Source organism: Pleurodeles waltl, chromosome 6 (genome assembly GCF_031143425.1).
Source record: "Pleurodeles waltl isolate 20211129_DDA chromosome 6, aPleWal1.hap1.20221129, whole genome shotgun sequence".
In the NCBI taxonomy this organism is placed as follows: domain Eukaryota; kingdom Metazoa; phylum Chordata; class Amphibia; order Caudata; family Salamandridae; genus Pleurodeles; species Pleurodeles waltl.
The window spans coordinates 720,951,486-720,966,555 of NC_090445.1; the positions used below are offsets into that span (position 1 = coordinate 720,951,486).

Sequence of the window (15,070 nt, forward strand, 5' to 3'; positions counted from 1 at the left end):
TCAGCTTTCTGTGAAAGGCCTGGGACTCTCCATCTCTCCTGGTAATCCTCCATGCTGTGAGAGGAAGACTGCCTTGGAGGACTACCCGGTGACTCTTACAGAGGGAATCCTTCAGAATATCTGGATCGTGGGAAAGAGGGATTAGGAAATCAAAAGAAGTTCCAGAAAAATTGGAAACAACACTTGCGATCTCCACACAGGTGTGATCACTACCACTTGTGCCTTCTGTCTCCTGAAGGAAGGCGTCTGTCGCCAAAGCCTGCGGGTCCAGCTCCTAACTAACGCATAAAGGGTTCGGATGGTCCAGATGAGAAGCAAAAAGATCTATTGTAAATGAGCCCCAACAGGAGTTGAGTCTGGAAAACAACTTCGGATCTTACTGCCACAAACTGGTGTCTGGCCATTCTCTTGAGCACCAGTCCACTATTTGATTGAAGGTCCCCAGAAGGTATTCCACAGTGACTGACATATTGAAAATTAGACAGTATGCCAAAAGTCTTTGGCCAGGTCTGCCAGGACCTTAAATCTGGGACCTCCCAAATGATAGATATAATGGACTGCTGACAAGGAGTCAATTTTCAGCAGGACGGAGCAATTTGCCCTGTCTTTGGTCCAACATTGAATGGAGAAGGCCCCTGCCAAAAGCTCTGGGCAGTTGATGTGGATAGACTGTTCGTCCGAAGACCACTTCCCGCCTGTGAAAGAGTTTCCAAAGCATGCACCCTAACTGGAGCCGCTGATGTCTGATTCTTTGATATCAGGATCGGAGCTGAAAATGGCGTGACCATTCCACGCTTCCATGTGGGACCGCCACCAAAGCATGTCTGTCTTCACTTCTTCCGTTAGGGGAACGTGATCTAAGTATGTCAGACCCGTACATAAATGGAATGTTCTGAGCCACTGCAGTGCCCGGTAATGAACAGGGTACAGAAATATTGCTTGGATAGAAGAAGATCGGAGACCCACTATGAAAGCTATCTGAAATAGGTAAGTCAACTGCCTGGAGATGGTCTTCCTCAATTCTCTGTGAATTTTCGCTTTTTTCCAGGAGGGTAAACTGAGAGGTTGATGACAAAACCCAGAAAGGTAGTATGTCTGGTTGGCGACAAAAGTGACTTCTTGACATTGATGAGGAAACCCAGATTCTCAAGGTGGGAAATGGTGTACCGCAGCTGATTTCCTAGTCTGCATGGGCATTGGTCCATCAATAGGAGATTATTGAGGTAGATGATCAGACGGAAACCCCTTGCCCTTTGAACCGAATGGGAAGGTTGTGATTTTGTAAATTCGACCCGCCACTGGAATAGTAGGAAGCCACGATGGAGAGGAAAAATTGGGATTGTCATTTATGCGTTCCGAAGATCAAGACATATCATCCACTCGTCGAGACCCAACAGATTGCGGAGTAGGCGGATGCCCTCCATCTTGAAATGGCCAATGGGCACGAGCGTGAGGATTTGACGGGGAGCCATAGAACTCTATCTGAAAGCAGTGGATTGTCTGAAGAATCCAAGCGTCTGAAGTAAGAGATTCCCAATTGATAAGGAACTAAGCCAACCGCCCCCCTACTGGTAAGAAAACCCCAGTCAGAACACTCGTCAGCTTGGGATCCTTGGAGCTGGCCTCCGAGTGTCCCTTTGCTGCCTCTGCCACATTGGCCTCATATGGTGGGGAAGAACTCCCCGAAACGGTGTTGGCCTTGACCTTTGTGGAAGCCTTATTCTCTGGTGGGGCCTTGCATGTAGAATCGGCCGGTCGAGCACTCTCTACCACGAATGGCCTCGATGAAAAGGCATGGATGGAAACCTTCCTAATTGAGGACTGGGCTATATCAAGAGACGTGAACGTTGCCACAAATTTCGACAGTTCTTTGATGAACGGTACACTGAAGAGACAGCCTTGTACCACTGGCCCGGCCTCAGTGAAAGCAAGGTCCCCTAGTTTGGGGTCTACTTTAATCAGAAATGATCTGCTCCTCTCGGCCGAGAGGGCCAAGTTGGCATTCCCCAGAAAAATTACTTCCCTTTGGGCCCACCCTGAGATCAACTCCGGACTTTTCATGAGAGGCCCAATGACTTGTAAAAGCTTTGTCTTGGCAGGACTTCCAAGCCCTATTATTGATCCCGTTTTTAGGATCGCAAATGAACTTTTGCAAGAATGTAGCTACTCTTAGGTCAATTTCAGGGGGTGGAAGATACTTTTCCTGGCAAGGAGGGGTGGGGGGATTTAGCCTGCAGTTTGGCACAGACTTCCTTCTTTCAGGGGTATCCTCAGATGGCCAACAACATAGGAACTTACCTTATTTAAGGAAAACCATTCTGATGATTGGGGGTGGACTAGGTCATCTAGGTCTAGTATATCGGAGGATTCCGGTGCGTGGGGGTCCACCAAGGGACTTTGGGATGGTCTCAAAGGCCTTGAAGGGCCCCCTCATCATTGGCATTCCCTTGAGAGTCACCATCATCAGCATCCACTGAGGGTAATACTGAAAGGGGATCCACCACGGTGTTTAAGGCATCCAGGGAGGTCAATAGTAGAGGGGGGAAGCAGGCGCTCTAACAAAGCATGCTTCACCTCATCGAAAGCAGTCATGTTCACCCAAGATTTTATCCTGTGTTTGGGGGGACGGTGAGTTGGTTGGTCTCAGCCCATTGGGGGGCCTTTGGATTGAGGGAGAGAGAGGTTGAATGGGACGAGAGAGGTTGAATGGGACGGGACAGGCATATGCCAATTGAGTCAGGCACCTCTCCAGAGTTTCGATGGCCACGGCGCAGCACTACCCCGCACTCTGCGGCGAAAGGGGCTCATTGCATTTTAGCAGCCTGAGGGAATCAGCCGTGAGAGGAGCGGTGAGTGCACTCCCACAGTCAAAGTATCTGCAAAGCAAGGGTAGTTAACTCGTACCAACAAACGTTATATCAAAGCACAACATACGCAAAAAAAAGAATATAATATCAAGAGCACTTTTCTTTTTCCCAAGTAGGAAAGAAAGAGGAAGTGCCTGAGAGAGGACTATATGGTCATTTGGGAAGATTATTCATTGGCTGTTGTGTTTTTTGTATTTCTTTTTCGTGGAGTTCTGAGTTTCTTTATATTCTGCTGGTTAATAAAAAGTTAAGAAAGATGAGCATAATCTTCACCTTTGGTCCTGACACAAAATTGAAACTTTCCTTCACGACTGCTAGGAAATGTTACATTCTTCAGTATAACAGCACATGAAAAGCCCTTTCCCAAGGTATAATAAGGGCATATATGACCTTGAAGACTTTTTGAATAATAAAAGTGAAGTATCAATAAAAAAAAACAATATTGCACATTCAGCAGCAATACAAAGTTAGAAAGCATATGGTACAGTATAAAAGCACATTTCTATCAACTACTTAAAATTAATCATTTTTGCTAAGTAAAGGATGGTATGTTTCTAAACATTCAAACACTGATCTATTCAAAGGCCTTCTCTGGACTTACATTAATTTCTTGAACTGGGCATGACAGCCATATTTACACTTGAGCTTGGAAAATAAGCGTGAACAATTCAGCACTTGCCTGCTCGATGTCGGCTCCTACGCGATATGAGTGCCACAAGAAATTGCGGGTGTACATCGTCCACACAGGTACATTCCTGTGGTGGTGTGTCGGGGCTGCTTTTCTCTTCATCGGATGACTCATTGTAATTTACCACAAGTTCTTCTATCTGCACAAACCCCTGGATCACTGGGATGATCCAAAAATCCACCTGTGGATCCTAAAGAAACATTTATGTACATGTTCAATCAGGGATAGTTTTGTGCACAATTGCTCTAATTATCTGTGTTAGAGACATTCCTATAGTCCCCTGACTTGCACCTTCACATTTGGACTCAATGCTTGTAAAATTGACTATTGGCCAACAGTACAAAAAGCAGGAGCGCGGAATCTAGGTTTTGTTACAGCAGGCATAACCTGGGACTTAGCCTAGCTACTTACCTCTATGGCATCCACAGCTTAGTTTTCTAAACCTTTAAACTAGAATGGCACCTGCTTTCCTGTAACATCCTAAAGAAGTGCTTCCAATCTGTATGCCTGAAAGACTAGGTAGTTTAATACCATAGGACAACAGTGTGTAAAATGTAGTTCTGCGAAAACATACCAACAAAACAGTTAATTTGTTTTTACATTTACCAGACTCTTTCTTGAAGAAATTCTTCACAAATTTACACGCTTTATGAAATGCATATTTTGCACCATGATCTAAACTTTTTTCAAATAAGTTACGTTTTAACATTAATTGTTGTGAAAGATAGCTTATAAAAAATATTTAGCTTATGTTAAAATCCTATAAACCTACAGAAGGACAGAGATCATGTCACTATCCTTTCTGGCCAACAAAAATATTCCATGGAAAATGTGGGCCACACATACACACTGGTGCATATTGAAGGCAGATTAATTTAAAAATAAATATTTTCATCTCATAAGGAGAGTCTTGTTAGAGGAGGACATACTTTTGTACCATCTAGAAAATTATTCATCACTGGTAAGGGAGAATTCGACTGGCTGAAGGAGGTAAGGAAGCATTATCTCTTCCTAGTATATCTGAGGGCTAATTTTCTTGTTTGCCACCGTACACACAATATATTTTATTTGAAGGCATAGGGGTATCTTGAGGCATGTTTTTGAGGTCCTTAAGAATATTCCTACAGTACGGTGACAGATTTAGTTGTGTGTACTGAAATTCCTCAGATGCCCAATACTTATGCTGAACAGATTTTTCCCTTTGTTGTGGATAGGAAGTCTGCTCTATACAGCAAACCCTTTTACTGTTTTTCTAAGGATGAACAGTTCTGAAACTCACATGGCTTGTCTGGCTACATAGAAGAAATAAAGATTGTATTGATTTTGGAATCTTTCAGTGTGAGAATAATTTTGGTAGATGAAGAATGCAATCAACAGGGAATTCCCTGTGGAGTTTTGTTCTGAACAGTCCAAGAATTTCATGTTTCATGTACTTGAGAACAGTTCCATCTGTCAGTCCCCCAAAAACATTAATTTCTCAAAGTACTTTTCCACTGATTACATAATGATGATCTCTTGAGAGATATCAGTTTAAAATGTCTGTTTTCAATTTTTTTTATATCAGGACGTTGAACGGGTATTATGTCTTGAGATAAAGCCAGCTTTTTAACCCCCTTTGAAAATCTAGAAAGAATACATATTCCCTGCTTGCTGTGATAGTAGTTGATTGTTGTATTGCTTGTCTATATTAGGAAGGAAAATATGGCTGAGGCCTTGCTGGACCACCTTTAACGCCAGCATAAGAACTTCCTATTTTTGTAAACGTTACCAGTTTAATTATATCATCAGAGGATCCATGTGAACTTTCCAATGAAATGCAATACTTTATTGCCTATAATGATACACACTCTTGCAACTCATGCATCTCAAGTACAGGATTTTCTAAACTGAGTGGAATGTCTATTTGTTATAGGTTGCTAGGATGAATACCAAGATTGGAAGCAACAACACTGGGTACAAACAAGTCATAGGCATTCTGGTAGTAGGCAGTAGTGTATTCCCACACAAAAGAATACACAAGGCAACATGAGTGTCACCAAGCCATTCAACAGAAAAGTTGACTGACCATGTCTGCATTGTCAAGATGTTCTGGAGGTCCCCGCAGAATGTGAGAGTAATTAGAAGTACAAACGTGGCAGTGGACCATTACCTTGTCATGGACAGGATAAAGTTAAAGCTGAAGAAAGCCTGGATGGAACCGATAAACCAATGTCTGCAAAATATAGCACCAACCCTACTCATAGATGCAGAGAAACCGATTGAATACTCAGTCACCCACCCTTTGTAACAAGTTTTAAGTCCTGGAAGGCAACAGAGACACAGTAGAAAGTCAGTGGGAGAAGATCAAAGAAGCATCGTCCTGCAATTAGGTACCGTGTATAAGCATAAAGAATGGAAAAGAACTCTGCAGCCAACACCATCCAAACAAGAGCAGAAAACACAAAAGACAAAGGCGAATACATCTAAACTAACAAGGAAGCGAAGAGAAGCTTAAGAGCAGACAAGCGAAGATTCATTAATGGTCTTGCCACAGAAGCCCATGAAGCAGCAAGCCATTAAGCTTGAAACCACTCTAGGGCATAACAGGGAAACTCTCCAGCAGCTACAGCAAGACAGAAATGCCTGTTAAAAATAAAAGCTGGGAAGACAATCAAGGGTAACAAAGGCCAACAACAGAGATGGGTGGAGCACTTTCAAGCACTGCTGAACCACCCTGTGCTGCAGTCACCACTGGACATACAACCAAGCGACAAGGACTTGTCAATCGACTGCAGCAGACTAATCAAGGAAGAAATACTGCAAGCCATCAAACATCTGAGAATTGGGAGGGCAGCAGGACCTGACAACATTCCTTCAGAGGCACTGAAGGCAGACTTTGAAACATCAGTAGACATGTTCTACCCCATGTTTGGAAGGATCTGAGAAGAGGAAAAGGTGCCATCAGACCGGAAGGAGAAATATCTCATCAAGATCCCCAAGAAAGGTGGCCCGAGTATTTGCACTAACTATAGAGGTATAACTCTTCTATCAACCACAAGAAAAATTCAACAGAGTTATATGAACCCTGTATGTCACCTGCATCAACTATGAGAAGGCATTTTATAGGGTGGACAGAGAGACCCTTTGAAACTCTTCCCCCACTACAGTGTGCCAGATAAACTTGTAAGAATCATCAAGAACTCCTACGATTGAATAACCTCCAAGATAGTCCATGGAGGCCAACTCACGAAAGACTTCCAAGTAAGGACTGGAGTCGGCCAGGGTTGTTTGCTCTCACCTTTTTCTCTTCCTGCTGGCCATAGCTGGATCATAAAAACAACAATAAGGAGAAGAAATGGGATCCAGCGGACACACTGGGCGCTGCCCAGTCACCTGGACTTTGTAGGGAACCTGGCCCTACGTTCTGATACCAATTTGTAGATGGAAGAGAAGACAGCATGGCAGTCATATCAGCACAACTTGGCCTCAACATCCCTAGAGGAAAAGCCAAGATCATGAAAGCTTACAGGGCCAGTACAAATGCAGTCACTCTTACAGGTAGTGCACTGGAAGAGTTTGACGTGTTCACCTACCTGGGCAGTGTCATAGACAAGCAGGGCAAGAGAGACGCTGACGTCAAGACAAGAATGGGCAAACTAAAGGCTGATTTTATTCATCTTAAGAAGATCTGGAGCTTCAAAGACTTAGGGGGTTATTACAACTTTGGAGGAGGTGTTAATCCGTCCCAAAAGTGACGGTAAAGTGACGGATATACCACCAGTCGTATTACGAGTCCATTATATCCTATGGAACTCGTAATACAGCTGGTGGTATATCCGTCACTTTACCGTCACTTTTGGGACGGATTAACACCTCCTCCAAAGTTGTAATAACCCCCTTAATGCTGCACACCAAGATCAGGCTTTTTAACACCAAAGTAAAATCGGTCTTTGTGTATGGAGCAGAAACTTAGAGGACAACAGTGACCACCACCAACAAGGTCCAGACCTTCATCAACAACTGTCTGAGGAAAATCCTTTACATCTGCTGCCAAAACACCATTAGCAACAATAACCTACGGTGCTACTTTTGGATTCCCTGCTCATGAAGAAATCATGAAAAGTGGCTGGGGCGAGATACATCACACCCTCAGTACGCCAGCATCAAACCCTGACCTGGAATCCTCAAGGGAAAAGTGAAAGAGAAGGCGAAGGAAACACCTGGCACTAGGCCTTGAAATGGGTTACACCTGAAGTCAGATTGAAAGAAAAACCCAGGAATGAGAGGGCTGGAGAGTCCTGGTTGATGGCCTACACCCATGCAGGGGTAGTAAGGATACGTAAGTAAATTATTAGGATCAAAATATTTTGGAGTACTTGAGAGGTTGTGTATATATCTATATCAGCATTTTGGTAAGAACTAAACTTCAGGTGCCAGTTGTCAATGTGTGTATAGGCAAATGGTTGCATTGTCGTTAGATGAGTGCTGCTACTGCACTGCCACTTTTAAAAAAGCATATAGAGGATGGATGTCCATACTCTGTACTAATAGCACTGATTCACTGGAATGTCCTTCACTTTTGTGTGTGAGGAAGCTAAAGTTGTAACTTATGGACTAACCAAGCTACATTGATGTTGACCATAATTTTTAATTACTCTGGGGGTTATTACAACTTTGGAGGAGGTGTTAATCCGTCCCAAAAGTGACGGTAAAGTGACGGATATACCACCAGCCGTATTACGAGTTCCATAGGATATAATGGACTCGTAATACGGCTGGTGGTATATCGGTCACTTTACCGTCACTTTTGGGACGGATTAACACCTCCTCCAAAGTTGTAATAACCCCCTCTGTCTTCATCCATTTAATTGCATCAGATGGATTTACAATGGGTTGAGACACTTCAGTCATCATAATGCTTAACTATTCACAACAATGCTGAGTTCACAATTATCTTTTCAGATGTTTTGTTACATCAGAAGGAGTTTGTATAGCTCCCACTTTAGCATTTGATTATGCAGAAGAGTTAGGTCGTCAATGTTAAGTGTTATGCTGAGGCTTTTGAGCTAGTGTTAAAGGCTGTTTTTGCTCCTATATTTATTAACTGGTGTCTATGTCCTTGATTGCTTGCTGAATGATGCAGCCTGCTCCTTAATCCCTTTAATGCGGGCGTCGGCCACTGGCCGATGCCCGCACTACCTCCCTGGTGCAGGTCACGACTAGTGGCCGACACCAGGGAGGGAGTTCGAAGTTTTTTTTTTGTTTTTTTTCAAGCCCTGGGAGACACGGAAGAGCTTCCGTGTCTCCCCCTGCCCCCCACCCGCCCCTTTGTGACGTCAGCGTGCCACGAGGTGCGCTGACATCACAGTGTTGTTTTCCCCATCGGAGGGCCGCTTCCTGCTCCGATGGGGAAAACGGCCACAAACAGCCTTTCCCACGTTCGGGAAGGCCTCGTATGAAAGGGGAGACTCTCCCCTTTCATACAAGGCCTTTCTGAACGCGTTTCCTGGCCGAGGGCCAGAAAACGCACTAGACACCAGGGATTTCACTTGGGGCCATACTTTTAAATTTCAATGTCGGGCCCCCTGGGGGGGCGCAATTGCGCCAACCCAGGGGCTAATTTTATTTTTTTTAAATAACAAAATTGACAGGGGGTCGCCTGTAGGCAGGGCGACCCCCTGTGGGGCCATATTTTTAAATTTCAATGTAATTAAAAAATATATATATAACAAAATTGACAGGGGGTCGTCCGTAGGCAGGGCGAACCACTGCGGGGGCAATTTATTTTTTTGTATTTGTAGGGTTTCCCTGGGGGCCATTTTGGCCCCCAAGGAAACCCTACAACTACCCAAAAAAAATACAGATCTACATATATATATATATATATATATATATATATAAATCCATGTAGATAGATATGTCTATCCATGTAGATAGATATATCTATATATATATATATCTATATATATATATCTATATATATATATATAGATATATATATATATATATATCACTTTTGTCAGTGCATGTGTGGTTTCCCTGGGGGCTGCAATCGGCCCCCAGGAAAACCAGACCCACATATAAAAGTGATATATAGATATATATATATATATATATATGTCACCAGTTGCCTTGCAGTTGCAGCTTGCGTCTTCGAAGCAGTGCACATACTTCAAATGACGCATTTTAACTGTAGCTTTTAGGCAGCAATAAAGAAGTCAAGTAAGTCTTGTGATTATGTTTCTGCTACAAAAGGAACAGACTTTTGTCTAGTGGCAGTTTTAGTGCCATAAAGAAGCGCAGAAGGTTTATATGACTACTGCAAAGAGCAAATCTGTATTTTATGTAAATAGCTGAGTACATTAGTAAAGTCAGCGACTACCTGCGCTATAATACAAATGAAATGTATGTGCGGGGTGGGGGGTGGCTATGGAGAGATGAAAAGCACGTTTGCTGGGTGGTAATGAGGGAATCCGAGGTGGAGGACATGGGAGTGGGAGCACCAACAATAATTATTGGACTGGGCGCAGGAGGTGCTAAAGACTGACGAATGGTATGTGACAAGGTGTTTGAGTGTCTTGAAAGAACATGCTGATTGAGGGAAGTAGAGCAGGTAAGGTGGCCTCTGCTGTTGCACGTATCACACACACACACCAGCAATTTTGGGACTGTCTAAGCAGGCTAGTGTTTTAGAGCAACAGTTTAGCCAATAGCAGAGATAGCATCTTGATGGATGACTGCTGCTGACGTCACTCTGGTTATAGAGGACAGCTCTGACATAGGATCAGAGACTGAGACAGCAGATACTGAGACAGCATCTAGGGGATAGGACAATGGTGTAGACTCTGGGAGTGATTTTTCAGTTGGAGGAGTCCCATTGGATAACTCCTTCCAGTAAATTGTGAGGGAGGTGATGAGAGCAGTCCTGTTGTCCCTTCGCAAGCACAGTCTGTGCAACAGGGCAATAGTGGGTTAGCCCAATCCAGCGAGCAGGTGAATGCGGGGGGCAAGCACAGAGAGGGTGTTCTCTTGGGAGCTCCCCAATTTAGTTCAGCCCCGAATTCCACTGCCCAAATTGTATTGTGGAGACATCAAAATTATCTATCACAAAACAAACTGGTTTTGTAAGGCAGACACCTGTGTTTTTGGTCCTGGGTTCGGCGGCTATATAGGGAAACATACTAAACCCAAACATTTCTGGAAACTAGACATCCGGGGGAGTCCATAGAGGTGTGACTGGTGTGGATTCCCCAAAGTTTTCTTACCCAGAATACCCTGCAAAGCTGAAATGCTGAATAAAAACTCTATTTTTCTTGCATTTCTGTCACACAAACTACAGGAATTTGCTGCGATCCACAAAATTCCTAACACCCAGTGATCCCTCACCTGTCCATAATTAAAGGGTTTCCTCAAACACTGGCATGGATCCAGGGCTACTAGCTCTAGGTTGGACACCCTTATATAGAACGAGAACATCTAATCTAAGAGAGGATTTGTTTGTCTTCTCCTAAGCCACGACAACTCTGCTTCAATTTCAAAGCCCTTGCCACCAAGGGAAGATGGCAAAGATGCCACACTGACAGGCAATTCAATGCTGAGACCCATGACATTGTTGCTGCATCAGGGAATGAATGCTTGGTGTGTGAACTGAGTCCATTAAGGTTTGAGGGGCAGGAGGAATCCATCCTGTTTGGTGTTTTTCGTTTGTTTATTTATTTATTTATTTTTTGCTTGAATGAGTCCTGTTTCAGATAACAGAGCACACTTATAATTGGGGATACATACTACACCCCAGCTCCCTTTGTGTCACTGTCTAGTGAGATGTGCAACCAGCCCAACTGTCAAACTGACCCAGACAAGGAATCCACTAACAGACAGAGTCACAGAAATGGTTTAAGCAAGAAAATGCTCACTTTCTAAAAGTGGCATTTTCAAACACACAATCTTAAAATCAACTTTATTAAAAGATGTATTTTTAAATTGTGAGCTCAGAGATCCCAAACTCCACATGTCTATCGGCTCCCAAATGGAATCTCCACTTTAATAATATTTAAAGGTAGTCCGCATGTTAACCTATGAGAGTGACAGGCCTTGCAACAGTAAAAAACGAATTTAGCAATATTTCACTGTCAGGACATATAAAGTACATTACTGTATGTCCTACCGTAACCATACACTGCACCCTGCCTTTGGGGCTTCCTAGGGCCTACCTTAGGGGTGCCTTACATGTAAGAAAAGAGAAGGGTTAGGCCTGGCAAGTGGGTACGCTTGCCAAGTCGAATTTACAGTTAAAAACTGCATACACAGACACTGCAGTGGCAGGCCTGAGACATGATTACAGGACTACTTATGTGGGTGGCACAACCAGTGCTGCAGGCCCACTAGTAGCATTTGACTTACAGGCCCTGGGCACCTCTAGTGCACTGTACCAGGGACTTACTTAGTAACTCAAATATGCCAATCATGGATAAACCAATCAACCATACAACTTACACAGAGAGCATATGCACTTTAGCACTGGTTAGTAGCGGTAACGTGCTCAGAGTTCAAAAGCAAACAGCAACAGGTCAGAAAAAATAGGAGGCTGGAGGCAAAAAGATTGGGGATGACACTGCCTAAGCAAAAAAGTCAAACAGTGAACATTATCAACATGATCTTACTTTTTGCCACAGCAGAGTGGACATTTATTTACAAAAACCAACTTAGTGTCTGTAAAAGCAGTTCACAAACAATTCCTATATATCATGCCCCCATCAGAAACACCTGAAAAGCTATTAGATCAAATGGGACTGAGCAAAACAAAAGAGCTGCTCCAAAAATTCATTTGAAATTGAAAATCACTGTTCTTGTTCCACAGATCTATTGAGTATAATGCACTGTGGGACACTCCCGAGCAACCTGTCTGCCTTAAAGTGGCAGAAATCAATTTTTCCGATTTCCTTCTTTCTTATCTTCTAAAATGTATCAAGGAAAGGAGATTTGAATAACCCAAATTATCTTCAAGCTAGTTTTAACTTTCAATTTAGTTAGAAATTTAAAAAAGAAAATCAATAGAATTTTTTTTAAGTGATTACTCTATAACAAATGTCACAGTATCCCACATATACCCAGATACGTACATTTTATGGATTTTACTGTACATAAAACCATGGAAAGATATAATTCCACCACATATAATGATATTTTAAACAAAAAGGTATCTGACAAAATACTGAAACAATCATAGATGCTTTTGATTCTAAAAGCTAAACAGTGGACAATCAGTGAAAATGTACACACACCACCAGCTTCCACCTCTGTTTATGGGATTTACAGGGCACATAGCTAACCACCCACGGATTCCCGGAGCTAGAACAAACCAAAGACACAGGCCTTTGTCGCCACAATCAAAGGACAAATTTTATAGAAGCCAAGTTTTAAGATGTATATGAAATCCAATTTCCATAGGGGAGGACTGCAAATGGGGAGGAAGGGAGTTCCACATTTTTGGATAGGTACTTAAAATAGCGTCCACTAGCCCTGGCCCACTTGCAGCTCAAGAGCTGGCCCAGGGGGCACTGGGAGGAACAAAAGCTTCTGCCAAAACAATATAGTGAAATCAGGCAGTGATGGGCAGGCCCAAGGCCCATCAAGGCTATGTAAACAAAGCAGAGAGTTGTAAACGGGATATATTTGTCTACTGGGAGCCAATGGAGATCCCTGAATTGGACAGAAAACTTTGTGCACTTGGTAAATATCCCAGTATTCTAGTTTCCGTGTTGTGGATGATCTGTGGATGTTGAATGAGGGCTTTATTTACTCTCCATAAAACATTTCCATAATCCAAACACAATAGGATTACAGCATGGATGACAATTTTCTTGGTCTTATCAGGCAGAGACCAAAGAAACTTCCTGAGACATCTAAGACCAAAGCTCGTGGCTGTCACCATATTGATCTGCCTACCAAAATGGAGATAGTTATCCATCCATATGCCCAGAATTTCTACTGTTGGTGTCAGAACAGGAGTAACCAGGCCTCCAATATGACTCTGGTTATAAAACCTGTTACAAATAGTTACATGGGTGGAACAAGCGATTGGGACACCTCAGACAGAGGCTTGTGGCAGAATAGTGATGTGTAAATGTGCATCGAGGATGCTAGTTCTGTTTGATGAACAGCACTGACTGACAGCGACATAATTTTGACAGGTAAGCGTCACATCTTTTCAGAACAAAATATTTTGGGATTAATATTCAGTAATCCATATTTAGTATGTCATTACTAATAGAGTCTCAATTTACCATGTTGTTCCATTGACTGCCTTGTCCTGTCAGGATTATCCTTCAGAGGGGCTCATAGATCAGTGCAAAGGGTTGCTGAGTGTGTTCGTACTCATCTCATTACCTCCTCTGAGCTGAGCTGATGATTTCTGCTCTCTGCAATCCAGTCTTAGTGTTCCTGTGTGTCATAAACCTAATATACAACCCTTGCTACAGCTGCCTTACTATTATTTACTTTGCCTATTTTGCTGAACTAGAATATAGGGCGAGGCCTTTACTCAACATATATTGTCTAGTCTTGTTATGACTGAATATCCAAACACAACCATGGTAATCTAGGTTAAAGAAAATGTACAAGGAAACCGGTTCTAAGAAGTGGATTACTACAGCGATTATTATTTATGCATTACTTCTGTTTTTGTGCATTTTTGCCAATGCTTTCCAAACAGCATACATTTCGAACTCATGTTAATGCTGGAACAGGCATGGTGGCATCTGGCAGGGATTTCCAGAGCGCACAGAAGTAATGTATACTTTCAGCTCCCAACATGCAGCCAGTTTTGAAGCATGTTTGCGTCAACAGTATTATGCATTCAACATTGTCTGGAATCTTAGGAGAGCAGGCATTTCTTCCATCATTTATTTTGCATAAACCTTTAGAGAAACCAGATACAAAACTTACGTTCAAATTGATGACATCTTGAATCATGTGTTTGTTCCAAAAAAACCTGTCGTCAACCTGATGAAATAAAATGGTATTGAATGTAAACATAACCAGTTAAATACAAGCCAGTGCAAACAAAAATTGCAAGTATGAGCAGCATTCTTTTTTCCATTTGATGTTCCTTTAGAAGACTCGATGATTGATTTTTTTATGTTGAGAACAATTACCCTTGTGGTAATTCTGGTACTCTCTATCTTTCAAAATTGGTTTTGAATGACAACAATGCAAAATGAACAAGTTACTTACCTTCAGTAAAATTGGTTGAAAAACTGCCTTGAAATGTGAAATTATTAACACTATTTATTATACTGTAGTGACACATAGATTATCTATGCATACCTTTTCACAATTCCTGTGGCCTCAAAGTTATGTTTGGATGATTGTAGACATAAATTTAACTGGCTTTAATTCAAGATGGCAGTGACTGAAATGCTTAAATTAAGAACCAGTTTAAGGAGTACAGTATGCATTCTTTCACAGTGTTTTTTTTCAATATTGTAAGCAGCATTCACCAACCATATAGTTGGCAAATGTGTGTAGCAAAAACTAA

The 15,070-nt window shown here is 42.4% G+C and overlaps 1 protein-coding gene across 2 annotated transcripts in view; it reads right to left on the reverse strand.

The window, feature by feature from the left end:
* The window catches only part of INPP5F (inositol polyphosphate-5-phosphatase F), an 855,919-nt gene that overhangs the window by 335,083 nt on the left and 505,766 nt on the right, over positions 1-15,070 (reverse strand). For both annotated transcript variants that reach the window (XM_069239234.1, XM_069239233.1), the window contains exons 7-8: positions 14,479-14,535; positions 3,547-3,745 (exon numbers count right to left, since the gene is read on the reverse strand). In XM_069239234.1, the coding sequence (XP_069095335.1) occupies positions 3,547-3,745; positions 14,479-14,535 (256 nt within the window). The remainder of the gene's footprint in view (positions 1-3,546; positions 3,746-14,478; positions 14,536-15,070) is intronic.